Consider the following 12681-nt stretch of genomic DNA (forward strand, 5'->3'; position numbering starts at 1 on the left):
CTGAAATTTCTTACATAAAAGAAATCAGACACTCAAAATGCTAATAACAGATTTAGGAGAATTAATCAAATTTACAAGAACAAACCACAGATTTCTGAGTAGGGATCACAAATTTACTCTGTTTTTCATTCTAAGTTGAAATTTTCTAACCTGTATTCATCATTTCTAAATTTGACAAATATCTGAAGTCACATGAATGTATGGGCTGAAATGAACTATTCCTAAATATATTTAACAATAAGAATTACTTATAAACTAAGACATCAAAATATTTTTTATTGTTATCCTGTTACTCCAGATGAGAATCGGGATAACTAAGAGTATTTAACTTTTTAAATATACTAAAACAAAAATAAAAATATCAAAGTTCAGAAAATTTCTGAAGCAATTAAACTTTTGAATTAATACTTCAATTTAAACTTGAATATATTAAAGATTATATCATGAAAAAGCCCAAGCTGTCCCAGAGAAATTCAGGTTAAAAGCAAAAAAATAAACAGGGGAGACTTCAACTCAACCTTTATTTTGTTCTTTTCTGCTTTAAATTAACTTCCTCAACTTTTTGTAACATATGAAATAAATGAAAACATCCTGAACAGGAGTGATGATAAAGACTGACTTAATTTAAACGGATACATAACAAAAAAAAAACAAAAAAACACAGTAAAACAGGTAATGTCTTTAACGTGTCTGTTAAACACTGTTCCAGCTCAGCTTGGTATGGTAGGACATGGCATCTTTACACAAATGCCTTCAGTTTCTTGCTTTGTCTTAAAAACAAAGCATTACTCTTATTGCATTTGACAGAAAAAAAAATAAAAAATACAAACAGGAACAAAATGCTGCTTAAAAAGAAAAAACATCTGACATAAGAGACGTATGCAATAGTGCCAGATTTGTTTAAGTCAGACGGTCAAGCACGCAAAAATTAGCACACATCCAATCGCCGCTTTTCTCTCCAACGGAAGATGTCAGAATGGCATCCATTCACTTCCCAGAATGAAACCAGTAAGTGTTCAAAGGTTAGCATACACGCAAACACAAACATTTAAAAGTGGGAGCAAAAAAAAACAAAGAAAAAAAAAACACAGACACACCCGACATCATCTTCACATACTCCTGCTTTCAGCCAATGAATGTTGACACTTTTCATGCACACACAGGCAGGCAGGAGGGCAGCTTTACAGCATGTAAATAAGTGATCCAAGTTATGATTACATCAAATCCATTTCTTGAATAAAGAAAACAAAATATTAAAAAATACAATAGCGAGGTCAGTGTTTGAAGGGCAAGAAGGACATCTCTGTACTTCCACAAAATTTCACGTATTTTGTTTCTTTTTAAAACATAAAAATATGATAAACAACCAACGTACACTGACAGAGAGAGAGAGATACAACTGTACTTGTCAAATATATAAGCAGAGAGTAAATGATGAGAGGGTGCAATGGTGTTGAAATGGCAGGGCGGCCGCTGGGTTCTCAGCCAAGGCCACAGCTGTTGCAACGTTTCAGCGTCCAGTAAGGTCCTCAGTTCTTGTGTTATAGCACAGTAAAAAAAAAAAAAACAAAAAAAAAAAAACGAGGAGGGATTTGTAGAGGAACAACAAACCCAGAGGAATATAGTGCAAGTTTGGCTAATGATGCTTGTGTTTTTACCCTGGGTCCCTCTAATGGCGAATTTCCAACCACATCGATGTGTCAGTACCTACAGACAAACTCATTTCTGCATCTCTGTTACAGCTCATCCTTTAGATTCAGTAGTGTGGTGCTGTCCCAGATTCTCTACAAGCTCACATCCTCTTCAAATCCATCTCGCTTTCAAGCTACCAATCCCCTGCCCTCCCCGAAAAAAACAAAAAAAACAAATGAAGCCTGGAGCAAAGAATTATGCCAGCCAGGTCTACGACGGCTCAGTCTGCAAGTCTGACTTTTGAGATCTGACCATTAAATCGTGATACAAAAGAAAGGAAGTGGCACACTAAAAACAGCAATGGCTGAACTGGCTGACATGTACGGCTCTGGCTGAGCCGGTCTACAGTGCATGCCTGAGTGATCGGGTCTCTGGATGCTGATGGTGAGATTTGGAGTAAAAAGTCCTACAAAGTTAATGGTTTCACCTTCTTCCCCCTTTCAAGTTTTCCTGTTCTCTTCTTTTTAAAGTCGAGCAGTCTCTGTGTGCATGTGGGCCGTGTGTAGTAAGTGTCTCTGGATGACCAGTGTAGCTTCCCATCTTCTGAGTAAATGCAGAGTGAAAACGTGAGTCAGTCGTTTTGTCAGATTGAGTCGGCGCCCCCGCCCAGCAGGTCCCCTGGCAGCAGCGCGGCGAGGCTGCCCATCTGGTGACGATCCTCAAGTGCTGGAGAACCCCAGAGACTGCTGCCGCCGCTGGGGTAACCTGCCCCGCTCATTCCCCCGATCCCGCCCCACAGACCCTGCCGCCCTGCCTCCATGGCTCCAGCTCCTCCCACCCCGGATCCGTTGCTGCTCCACTGCGTGAAGATGCCGAGCGCGGGCCCCTGTGCGGCGGACGGGTCCGATGAGCTGCCTGTACTGTCCAGACTTTGCCACCCTGAGCTGGAAGACGTTGCTACTCCAGCCGGGGAGGCGCCTTCTACTCCTCCCCCGCTGAGGCCTCCGGCCCCGCCCCTTTCGCAGCTTCCTCCATTGCTGCCGGTTCCGACTGCAGAGGCTGCTGTGGGCCCCAAGCCTGCAGAGGCAGCAGCGTTTCCTTCGCTTCCAGCCTGGGAATGTGCAATATAACGCCCAACCTCCTCCTCGCTCACAAACTCTGCCAGGATGGTGGTGTTACCCAGAACACACCTGAAACCAAAAAAAAAAAAAAAAAAAACAGAGATCATCAATTTTTTCACCACTAAAATAAGAGCTTATTATCCACTCAAATTTTCCACAGGGTTATTTGTGATTTAATTATATTGATCAGTGGCTACAAGTCTTTTTTTTTTTTTTTTATTGGCCTCCCTTTACTTTGAAAGTATTTTTAAGTTGAACAAAGAACATTTAACTTCAGTAAACATATCAGAAATAAACAAAACCACAAATCAAAAACACTTTTAAAGTATAATTATTTTAGGTTAAACTGTTAATTTGACTGTTTAACAGAAATAAACATTGCCATTAAAGTATATATTTCTAAATAATGTTTCATAACTGGTAATTCATGCAGTTTTTTTCTACCTCCCTCCCCTTTTTTTTGGGAACCATCAGGATAGACCAACACAAAAAGTTGCATATTTATAAAGTATTCCAGTTTAAACAAAATGTAAAATAAAGATATAATGGGGGCATTTACAGCCAGCCTGTATAGAAAACTGCAATCCTGGATAGGAGGCAGAGAACCTCAGCTTAACTGAGAAATTTATTAGTCATGTACTCCAATCATCTGGTGCTTATAAAAGATTTATATATATAAAAAAGAAAAAAGCAAGCCCTCAAAGTGCTGTTTGCCATGAGCTGTGAAGATCACACTACAAAAGTGGAAGAGATGACCTTAAAAACAAAATGTGAAGAGGAAAAACTAACGCTGCCCGCCACACTGAAAGCATTATCTCCAGAGTTAAAAGGTGGTGGCAGCATCATGCAATTGAGAAACAGCTAAAGAACAAAGCATTGGGCGTTTCTCAATTCACGAGAACGCGAGTATGTACTAGCGTTCGTCAAGTCCGTTCTTTGCGAGAACGCAGGAAGATCGGACTTGACGAGAACGCGAGCACGCAAGCACGTATGTGTATTGAAGCAGAAGCGTACTCGTGACGTTATCACAGGCAACGTTGTTTAGCATTTCTTTAACAGTCAAAACTATTTATTCCCTACACAAAACATTTTGAAAACAATATTTTTAATTTCTAAAGCTTAAAAAACATTTTAAAAAATTACCGAACCGCAAAAAACCGCCATCAGAACAAGCAGTAGTTCACACATAACTAGACCGAGAGAAGTGCACTACAGACGGGGTAAATTTAGCCCTGGCTGCGGTTACCCTCGGAGGTCTGCTGGTCCCTCTGGTCCGCTCAACGTCGGACTTTTTTTTTATTATTTCGCACTAACTCTGTAAACAGACCACACAGGGAGGCTTAAATGTATAATGTTATCGCCTCAAACGATTTCAAAACGTACTTTTGAAGAACAACAGCAGCAGAAAAGGGAATGTTTAACTTAACACTGTGAGCGCTGTCTGGAATCAAGCTGCGGCCGCGGGGCATTCTGGGGAAGGGGTCAGTCTGAAGAACGCACAAGTCTGCTCTGATGCATGCTCGATAAAGAGGGCGGGGCGAGAACAACATCCGGGGATTTGATGCGTTCTCGATCTGGCGTTCTTGAGAATTGGAACGGTACTCGGGCTGAGGCTGATGACGTGTCACGAGTACACGAGCACACGAGAACGCTCAAGAACGCATATTGAGAAACGCCCATTGATTTAAACGGTAAAAGTGATCTAAAGATGTCAGCTTCAGATGTTTTTTCTTCCTGTTTTTATGCATTAAATGCATAAAATTTCCATAAATATTGAAAGTAATTTTTTATCAATTGAAACGTTCTTAATAGGTTGCAAACTGTGAGCTTATTGGAAATGATTTTCTACCTTTTCTACTAATTATTCAATTGTTTGCTTTAGAAAGAAAAAACAATGGATTCGCTTAGTGGTTAGATCATAGAGCTTGGAATCCTGAGGTTCTGAGTTTGAGCCCCACTCCCACAGACTGCCACTCTGGTGTCTCTGAGCAAAGACCCTTAACCCCACACTGCTCCCTGGGCGCCGAAGCCCACTGCTCCCCAAGGGCATGAGTTAAATGCAGAGGTAAGTTTCTCCATTGTGAGATCAATAAAGTTATTCAATAATTTTTATTATCTCCATTACAAGTCCTGTCATAAAAAGACATGAATAGATATGTTGACCCAACAAGAACGGGAAAAATAATCCATACTTTATTCAAATAAAGTATCACTGTGAAGGATCAGAGCTTCAGAAATCTAGTTTTCGTTTTGTGGCTGAAAGTTTCAAGTTTAGAAGTAAACTTATTTAGTTTCTAAATTAGACCCAGTTTAAGAACAGCAGATTCTAAGATGGTGTAGAAGCTGGTCATCAAAAAAAAACATCTTTGATTTGAATATGGTTGGAGAAGGGTTATGGTTAAATCCAGGCCAGGAAAATAACTACATTTCCATCCAGATTCATTGTTTTTAACTTTATGTAGACATCCTGGTAAAGATGTACACCTAGAAACTCTAGTAGTAACAAATTACCTTAAAACGCTGTATTAACTTTTTCAGGAAACCTTGCATCGCAGTTTCTTTGACAGCGTAATTATGCAACACATCACAACATGTTGGTCTGTCACATAAAACCCAGTTGTATATACCAAAGGCTGTAGTTGCTAAAATTGTAATGCTTCACAGACAAAAATGAAGATCTATGGTGCCCATCACAGTAGAGGACCATTGTTTCTCAAGTAGTTGAAAACCTTAGTCATAAATGAATGACCTGAGCAATGCTCAACTAATCCATGCCCCCCCCCCCCCCCCCCCCCAGCCTTACATGTGGAGTGCACTCTGGGCCTTGGCTGCCTCCTGTTTGGAGCAGTAGCGAATCAGAGCAGTGCCTTGGGTCAGGCCGAGGTGAAAGGTCAGCAGGGGTCCGTGCTGCATGCAGATGGTCCTCAGAGTGGAACCGTCGATCTGCAGACGTACACAAGGATCTATCATTCTAGAGTCTAGGTTTGGATACAAGCTCAGAGGTTTTTTTTCCTGTAGGTGCCTTCAGAGTAAATTTCACTGTACCTGGGGTGTGAGGTTACTGAGCACCAACCAGCAGCTTTCCCGAGAGCTTCCGTCACTCCAGGCTGAGCCTGCAAAGAGGAAACGAGCCGCTGCAATCACGACTGCTTTCATTGGCTACATGAATCATTTTAACACTTATAAATGAAAGTTGACTTCATCGTTCTGGTGTCACATGAACAAGATCTTGATTAAGAAAAAAAGAAAAAGTACAACCCAAACATCATGCAGGGTAGTTTTACCAGTGTTGCTCGAGCCGCTTCCCCATCCTCTTCCAGCCGAGCGAGGAGCGCCTCCTGACCAAGGGGAGGGAGAGGCCTGCTTCTGACTGGCGAGGCCGGGAGGTGGACGGGATAACTGGGCCTGGCTGCTGCCACGGCTGGCTTTCCAAGACTTGTGTCCTGGAGGTTCTGGGGGCCAGCTGGTCTTGTACTCTGTGTACTTTGCTGCAAGAAAACCAGAGAGACTTTGAGGGACAAACTAATCATCATTAAAACACCCAAAACACAAGAGACTAAAGGCTGGTTCATTCTAAAGATACTAGATTTGTCAAGAGATTTTCCAAACTTACAGAGATCACACACACATAATTATAATAATAAATAAAAACAGCTTTATGCTTTGGACGCATCACGTCAGCTCCCTGCAACAATTATTCAACTACGGATAGAAACTAAAACTGAACTAAAAAGATTTAAAACATCAAAGTTATTTACATTTCTCTATTTTTACCACTAAATCTTTATGAGCAAATTTATTCAAGTATGATCAAATAATGGCTACTTTTTAGGCATGCAACGAGGCTGCATAAAAACTGAATTGAAGAAACCAAAAGAGTTTTTCACTGGTGAAAAGGAGTTTTCATCTGCTTGGTTTGTGATTCAGAATGCAGCCAGTGATTTTAAATATTATTTTTCTGCACTGCAAAGGAAAGTTACGTATGTAACTACGGTTCTATGAATCCCGGATGACCGCCAGAGGGCGGTGCTGAAAGCACTGAATGTTCCCTTCGGGCATGCGCAGTTCGAGTAATTATACCAACAGAGTCACACCTGTGACACCGGATGACCACTCAGAAGCTATATAGCCTGGTGTCATCCTTTGCTCTGCTCCTACAGAATCTTCTCGCAAAAGCAAGGATTCTGAGTGACAGAGAAGGTCTGGCGGTCATCCGGGATTCATAGAACCGTAGTTACATACGTAACTTTCGTTCTATTTCATCCCTACTGACCGCCAGAGGGCGGTGCTGAAAGCACTGAATGACTAATGCCAACGATGTCACAAGGAATCCTGAGCACATACCTCACAGAGGAGGCCCAGCAGAACCTTGTAAAAGGACCTGACCCAGGGGATGAGGGGCAGCCACATTGACACTGTAGAACCTGGTGAAGGTGGTTGGGGAAGGCCATGAAGCATCAGCACATATAGCTTCCAGCGGAACCCCTCTCAAAGCAGCCCGGGAAGCGGTGACGCTCCTGGTGGAATGTGCTCTCACACCGACTGGCAGGGAGCAGTGACCTGCAGCGTAGGCGTGGCAGATGACACTCACAATCCAATGGGACAGACGCTGTTTAGAAAGAGGACAGCCTAACCTTGGACCCCCATAGCATAGGAAAAGCTGGTCCGAGCATCTCAGATTGGCGGTGGCTGCAATGTAGGCCTCCAACGCTCTTACTGGGCACAACAACTCAGACTCATTCTCAGTTGTACCAGATTGAGGCTGAAACCGAGCCAGCCGCAATGGCTGGTTACGGTAAAAAGGAGACAACACCTTAGGCACAAACGCAGTATTAGGCCACAGGGTAACACCAGAGCCATCTGGATTCCACCTGATACACCTAGGGCTGACAGAAAGAGCATGTAGCTCGCTGACCCTCTTAGCTGAGACGATAGCTATTAGGAAAGCAGTCTTGCAGGAAAGCCACTTGAGTTCTGCTTGTGCCAAAGGCTCGAATGTAGGGTGGCACAGAGCTGTGAGAACCAACGGCAGATCCCAATCTGGGGCTCGTGGGGCTGGCTGCTGGCACAACCTACGAGCACCACGCAAAAAAAGTGAAACCAGTTCATGGCGCCCCACTGTACGGTTGTCAACAGTTCGGTGAAGACATGAAATTGCTGCAACATACACTTTAAGGGTCGAAGGAGAGCGGCCCTTATCAAGGAGAGACTGGAGGAACTCCAAAATAGTGGGCACCGAGCAGGAAACTGGGTTCTCATTGTGGGCAGAGCACCACTGAGAAAAGACGCGCCATCTGTTAGCATACTGCAGCCGAGTGGAGGAAGCCCTAGCACTCAATACGGTGTGTCTCACGGTGTCTGAACACCCAGTCAGCCTCCCAGGGGCCATGCCCACAGCTGGAGACGTTGAGGGTTGGGGTGCCATATCTGTCCCCCCAACTGAGACAGCAGATCCCTCCTTGCTGGAAGACGCCATGGAGTACCGTGACACAGACTCCAAAGCAGCGGGAACCACGGCCGCGCTGGCCAGAACGGAGCTACCAGCAACACTCTGTGGCCCTGCTCGAGAACCCTCCGTAGAGTCAGCCAAATCAGTGAGAGGGGTGGAAAGGCATACAGGAGAACCTGCGGCCATGGATGAGCCAGTGCATCCTGGCCCAGTGCGCCCGCCATCCCGGTTAGGGAATACCATAGGGGGCAATGGGTCGACTCCTCTGTGGCGAACAGATCTACCTCTGCCTGCCCAAAGAGGTTCCAGATTATGCGCACTACGTCGCAGTGAAGAGACCACTCTCCCGGAGCAGGTGCCTGGCGGGATAGAGAGTCCGCAACCTGGTTCTGCCGTCCTGGCAGATACGCTGCGCGCAGGGTACACAGACGGGGAAACGCCCATTCCAGGAGATCCCTCGACACCTTCAAGAGACGTGCTGACCTGGTGCCACCTTGGTGGTTTATATGATAAACAACAGAGGTGTTGTCTGTCCGAATCAGCACGTGCCTTCCCTCTAGGTGGGGCAGAAGGCACCTGAGGGCCATGTGCACAGCCCGCAGCTCCAGCACATTTATGTGTTCGGTGCGCTCCCTTGGGTCCCAAAGACCCCGAACAGCTCTGTGTTGCCACACGGCACCCCAGCCCATGAGGCTGGCATCCGTGGTGACCACCTCCCTTCGACACACTACTAGCCCCATTTGAACACCACTGGACAAAAGGGTCCCGTCTCGCCAAGGAGCTAGGGCATGGAGGCAGCTCCTGGTCACCATTAGCCTGCGATGCCTGTGCAGCCTGGCGTCTAGGCGAAAGCTGTTGAGCCATCGCTGCAAAGGACGCAGAAGGAGCAGCCCTAAGGGCACGACACGAGTGACTGATGTCAGTTTGCCCAGCATTCGCAGGAAGATGATGTAGGGAAACTCCCTGCCCAGTCTGAATCGACGGACAAGCTGGAGTATGTCGTCCACCCTGTGAACAGATGGACGGGCCATCATGGTAGCAGAGTCCAGATGCATCCCAAGAAAGGTGGTTGTCTGAGATGGAACAAGACAACTCTTTGCCAAGTTGACTTTGAGGCCTAACAGTGACACATGAAGTAGAAGCTGGGATGTATCCCGAGAGGCAGCTACCTGAGAGGGAGCACAAAGAAGCCAATCGTCCAGGTATGGCAGAATCCTGACTCCGGAGGCCTGTAGAGGAGAGAGGGCTGCTTTCACGCATCGAGTAAACACCCTCGGGGAAAGGGAGAGCCCGAATGGGAGCACCCGGAATTGCCAATGGCGCCCCCGATAGGCGAACCTGAGAAAACTGCGATGTTCTGCCGCAATAGGCAAGTGAAAGTAGGCGTCTGTCAGATCTACTGATCTAAACCAATCTCCCGCCACAATGGTCTGAAGGACCTCTGTTATGGTGAGCATGTGGAAGGGAAGGACCTTCAGGTACCGATTCAGTCCCCTTAGATCTAAAATGGGGCGAAAACCGCCGGTCTTCTTGGCCACAAGGAAGTATGTGGAGTAGTAGCCTCTGGGTTGCCGCAGAGGATCTACAGACTCGATTGCCCCCTTGCCCAGGAGGGCGGAAAGCTCCTGGTCTAGTGCCTGAGATTTCACCGGGTCTGTGATGACAGTCATCTTGACCCGGTGTGAGAGGGGGGGCCGCCGTCGGAACTGGAGCCTGTAGCCATTGGTTAAGGTGGCAACCACCCATGGATCTACGGCATGAGCAGCCCAGAAATTCAGCTGCTGATGGGAAAAATGTCCGACGGCTGGCCCGGTGGTATCATCTTCTATCCCCACGGCCCCTGGGGGCTCTGGGGGGAGGGCGTCCAGGATTTGAGGCCCGGGTCTGTCTAGCAGGGCGGCAGACTGGCTCACGAAAGTCCCTCCTCGGTCTCTGCCGCACATCATGGGGATAGGAACCAACAGGTCTGCCACCGGTCTGAGGTCGTGGCTGAACACTGGGGGTAGTGGCAGGGCGGCCCGAACGCTGGGGAAAGGCAGGTATGCTCCTGCGAAGGCCGGAAAGCTGTTGGCTAGTCTGACGTGCCTGAGCAGTCCGTTCCAGCGCCTCCAAGGCAGCTGATCCAAACAGCTCCCCTGGTACAACCGGGACACCCCTGAGGGTCCTACGGCATGCTTCAGTCAGAGGAGACTGTGCCAACCAGACCTGTCTACGAGCTTGGACAAGGAAAGACATGACCCGTCCAAGCTCTCTGGTCATCAGCGCGAAGGCCTGCAGCGCTGCGTCACTATAACCCATCGCCGCACTTGCACCACCAGTGTCCTGAACAGATGCAGACAGGGCAAACATGAGGTGTGCCAGAGTATTGCCAAGGCGGCCAGCACGCGCTCCTGCATTGTACGCCTTACAGAGGAGGTCATCTGTAATCCGACATTGAGTCCGCGGGCACCGGACATCAGGACGCAGGGCTTCATCTGGTGACACAATCAGTGAAGCAACAGCTGGTTCAATTGCTGGCATACGGTCCAGGCCGGCCTTCACCGACTCATGCATGGCAGCTAATACACGACCATCCGATGAGAGACGCGACAGCGCTCTCGGTTCCCGCCAACAGGCGTGGAACTCCTTCAAGTACTCCTCTGATGGAGGTACAGAAAAAGGAGTAGGAGCCCTTCCACGTCTGAAAAAGGCACTGCCGGAGCTGGATGCCTCTCCTTGTGGGAGTTCCAGCTGCAGCTGCTTCAGGGCCATAGACATGACCTCCCGCATGGAACCGTCACCGGCCTCTCCAACCGCACTCTGAGATGAAAATGAACCAGCCTCAGAGGCTTGAGAGGACCCTGCCTCCTCCTCATCTCTAAAATGAGAAGCGGAAGCAGCCAGAGAGATAACGTCATCCTCTACAACCAGCTCGGGCATTGGTGCGGAAGAGAGCCCAACCACTGGGAGCGAGGGATCAGATTGCCGTGTCTGCAACAAGGACTTCATCTCTGCCAGCTCTGCTGACAACTGCTCCACCCTTGTGGACAGGCCCTGGTCAGGTTTGGCCCGCTTCCTCCGGGGGAGGGGCACAGATGCTGTGGTCCCACCACGGCGCTTAGAACGCTTGTGGGGAACCACCTGCCCAGAGGGCGGAAGGTCCGAGCCCTCCTGGGGGCACAACTGGGCCAACCGGGCCACCCTCACTGCATGGGGCATAAAGCTGCAGTTCATACAGGGGTTCTCAGACAGCGCCTCCAAAAGGTGCTCATGTCCAAGGCAGGTAGGGCACAGGTCGTGGCCATCCTCTGCCTGCAGGGCAGCCCCACAATCCATGCAGCTGTGAGAGCCATCCATGTCGAAGGCCGACAAGGCTTAAAGAACAGAAAGTTATCGAAAATCGGGAGAGGGGGCGAAAACGCTGCCGTCACCATTTATAACTAAGCAGACCGATGAAGAAGGCTGCAAACAAACCAAAAAAGGCTAACAACGTTAGCCGTCTCCAACTTCGGCAAACGAAGTAGACCACACTTGGTTGGGAGAGGGGGCGAAAACCGCGGCCGTCAGTAATTATAGCAGCACAGACCGGTGAAAAAAAGGATGCAAAAGTAGGGAATATACTGGGAGAGGGGGCGAAAACCGCTGCCGTCACCAGGTATAACACCAACAAACTAAAGAAGCTAACTACGTTAGCCGTATATAACTTCGGCAGTGAAGTTATTCACACTGGGAGTAGGGGCGAAAACGCTGCCGTCACCAGTTCGAAACAAAACAGCACGAAGCTGTAGCTAAAAAGCTAAAGTCGTGAGCCGGGAGAGGGGGCGCGGACGCTACCATCACCAGCAAACAACTCACTTACCTTCCGTAATCCTCAGAATCGACCCGTTGCAGCCCTGGGAGGGCGGAGAATAACCGCAACTCCGGTCAAGAGACAGGGGCTTCAGACAACGGGGAAGTTAGCGAACCGCTTGCGAGAAGAAAAAAGGAGCAGAGCAAAGGATGACACCAGGCTATATAGCTTCTGAGTGGTCATCCGGTGTCACAGGTGTGACTCTGTTGGTATAATTACTCGAACTGCGCATGCCCGAAGGGAACATTCAGTGCTTTCAGCACCGCCCTCTGGCGGTCAGTAGGGATGAAATAGAACCGCAACTCCGGTCAAGAGACAGGGGCTTCAGACAACGGGGAAGTTAGCGAACCGCTTGCGAGAAGAAAAAAGGAGCAGAGCAAAGGATGACACCAGGCTATATAGCTTCTGAGTGGTCATCCGGTGTCACAGGTGTGACTCTGTTGGTATAATTACTCGAACTGCGCATGCCCGAAGGGAACATTCAGTGCTTTCAGCACCGCCCTCTGGCGCTCAGTAGGGATGAAATAGAACCGCAACTCCGGTCAAGAGACAGGGGCTTCAGACAACGGGGAAGTTAGCGAACCGCTTGCGAGAAGAAAAAAGGAGCAGAGCAAAGGATGACACCAGGCTATATAGCTTCTGAGTGGTCA

General features: G+C 47.8%; 1 protein-coding gene across 5 annotated transcripts in view; it reads right to left on the reverse strand.

The window, feature by feature from the left end:
- Positions 1 to 495: 495 nt before the first annotated feature.
- tnrc6b (trinucleotide repeat containing adaptor 6B) overlaps positions 496 to 12681 on the reverse strand; it is a 34683-nt gene continuing 22497 nt past the window's right edge. For 4 of the 5 annotated variants that reach the window (XM_038301001.1, XM_038301005.1, XM_038301003.1 and 1 more), the window contains 4 exons: positions 6038 to 6241; positions 5799 to 5866; positions 5557 to 5696; positions 496 to 2822 (listed from right to left, as the gene is read on the reverse strand). In XM_038301001.1, the coding sequence (XP_038156929.1) occupies positions 2276 to 2822; positions 5557 to 5696; positions 5799 to 5866; positions 6038 to 6241 (959 nt within the window). In that variant the 3' untranslated portion in view covers positions 496 to 2275. The remainder of the gene's footprint in view (positions 2823 to 5556; positions 5697 to 5798; positions 5867 to 6037; positions 6242 to 12681) is intronic. The other variant, XM_038301004.1, reaches the window with a different exon arrangement.

Source organism: Cyprinodon tularosa, unplaced genomic scaffold, assembly GCF_016077235.1.
Source record: "Cyprinodon tularosa strain WSP-4 unplaced genomic scaffold, ASM1607723v1 ctg46, whole genome shotgun sequence".
NCBI classification, from domain to species: Eukaryota; Metazoa; Chordata; class Actinopteri; order Cyprinodontiformes; family Cyprinodontidae; genus Cyprinodon; species Cyprinodon tularosa.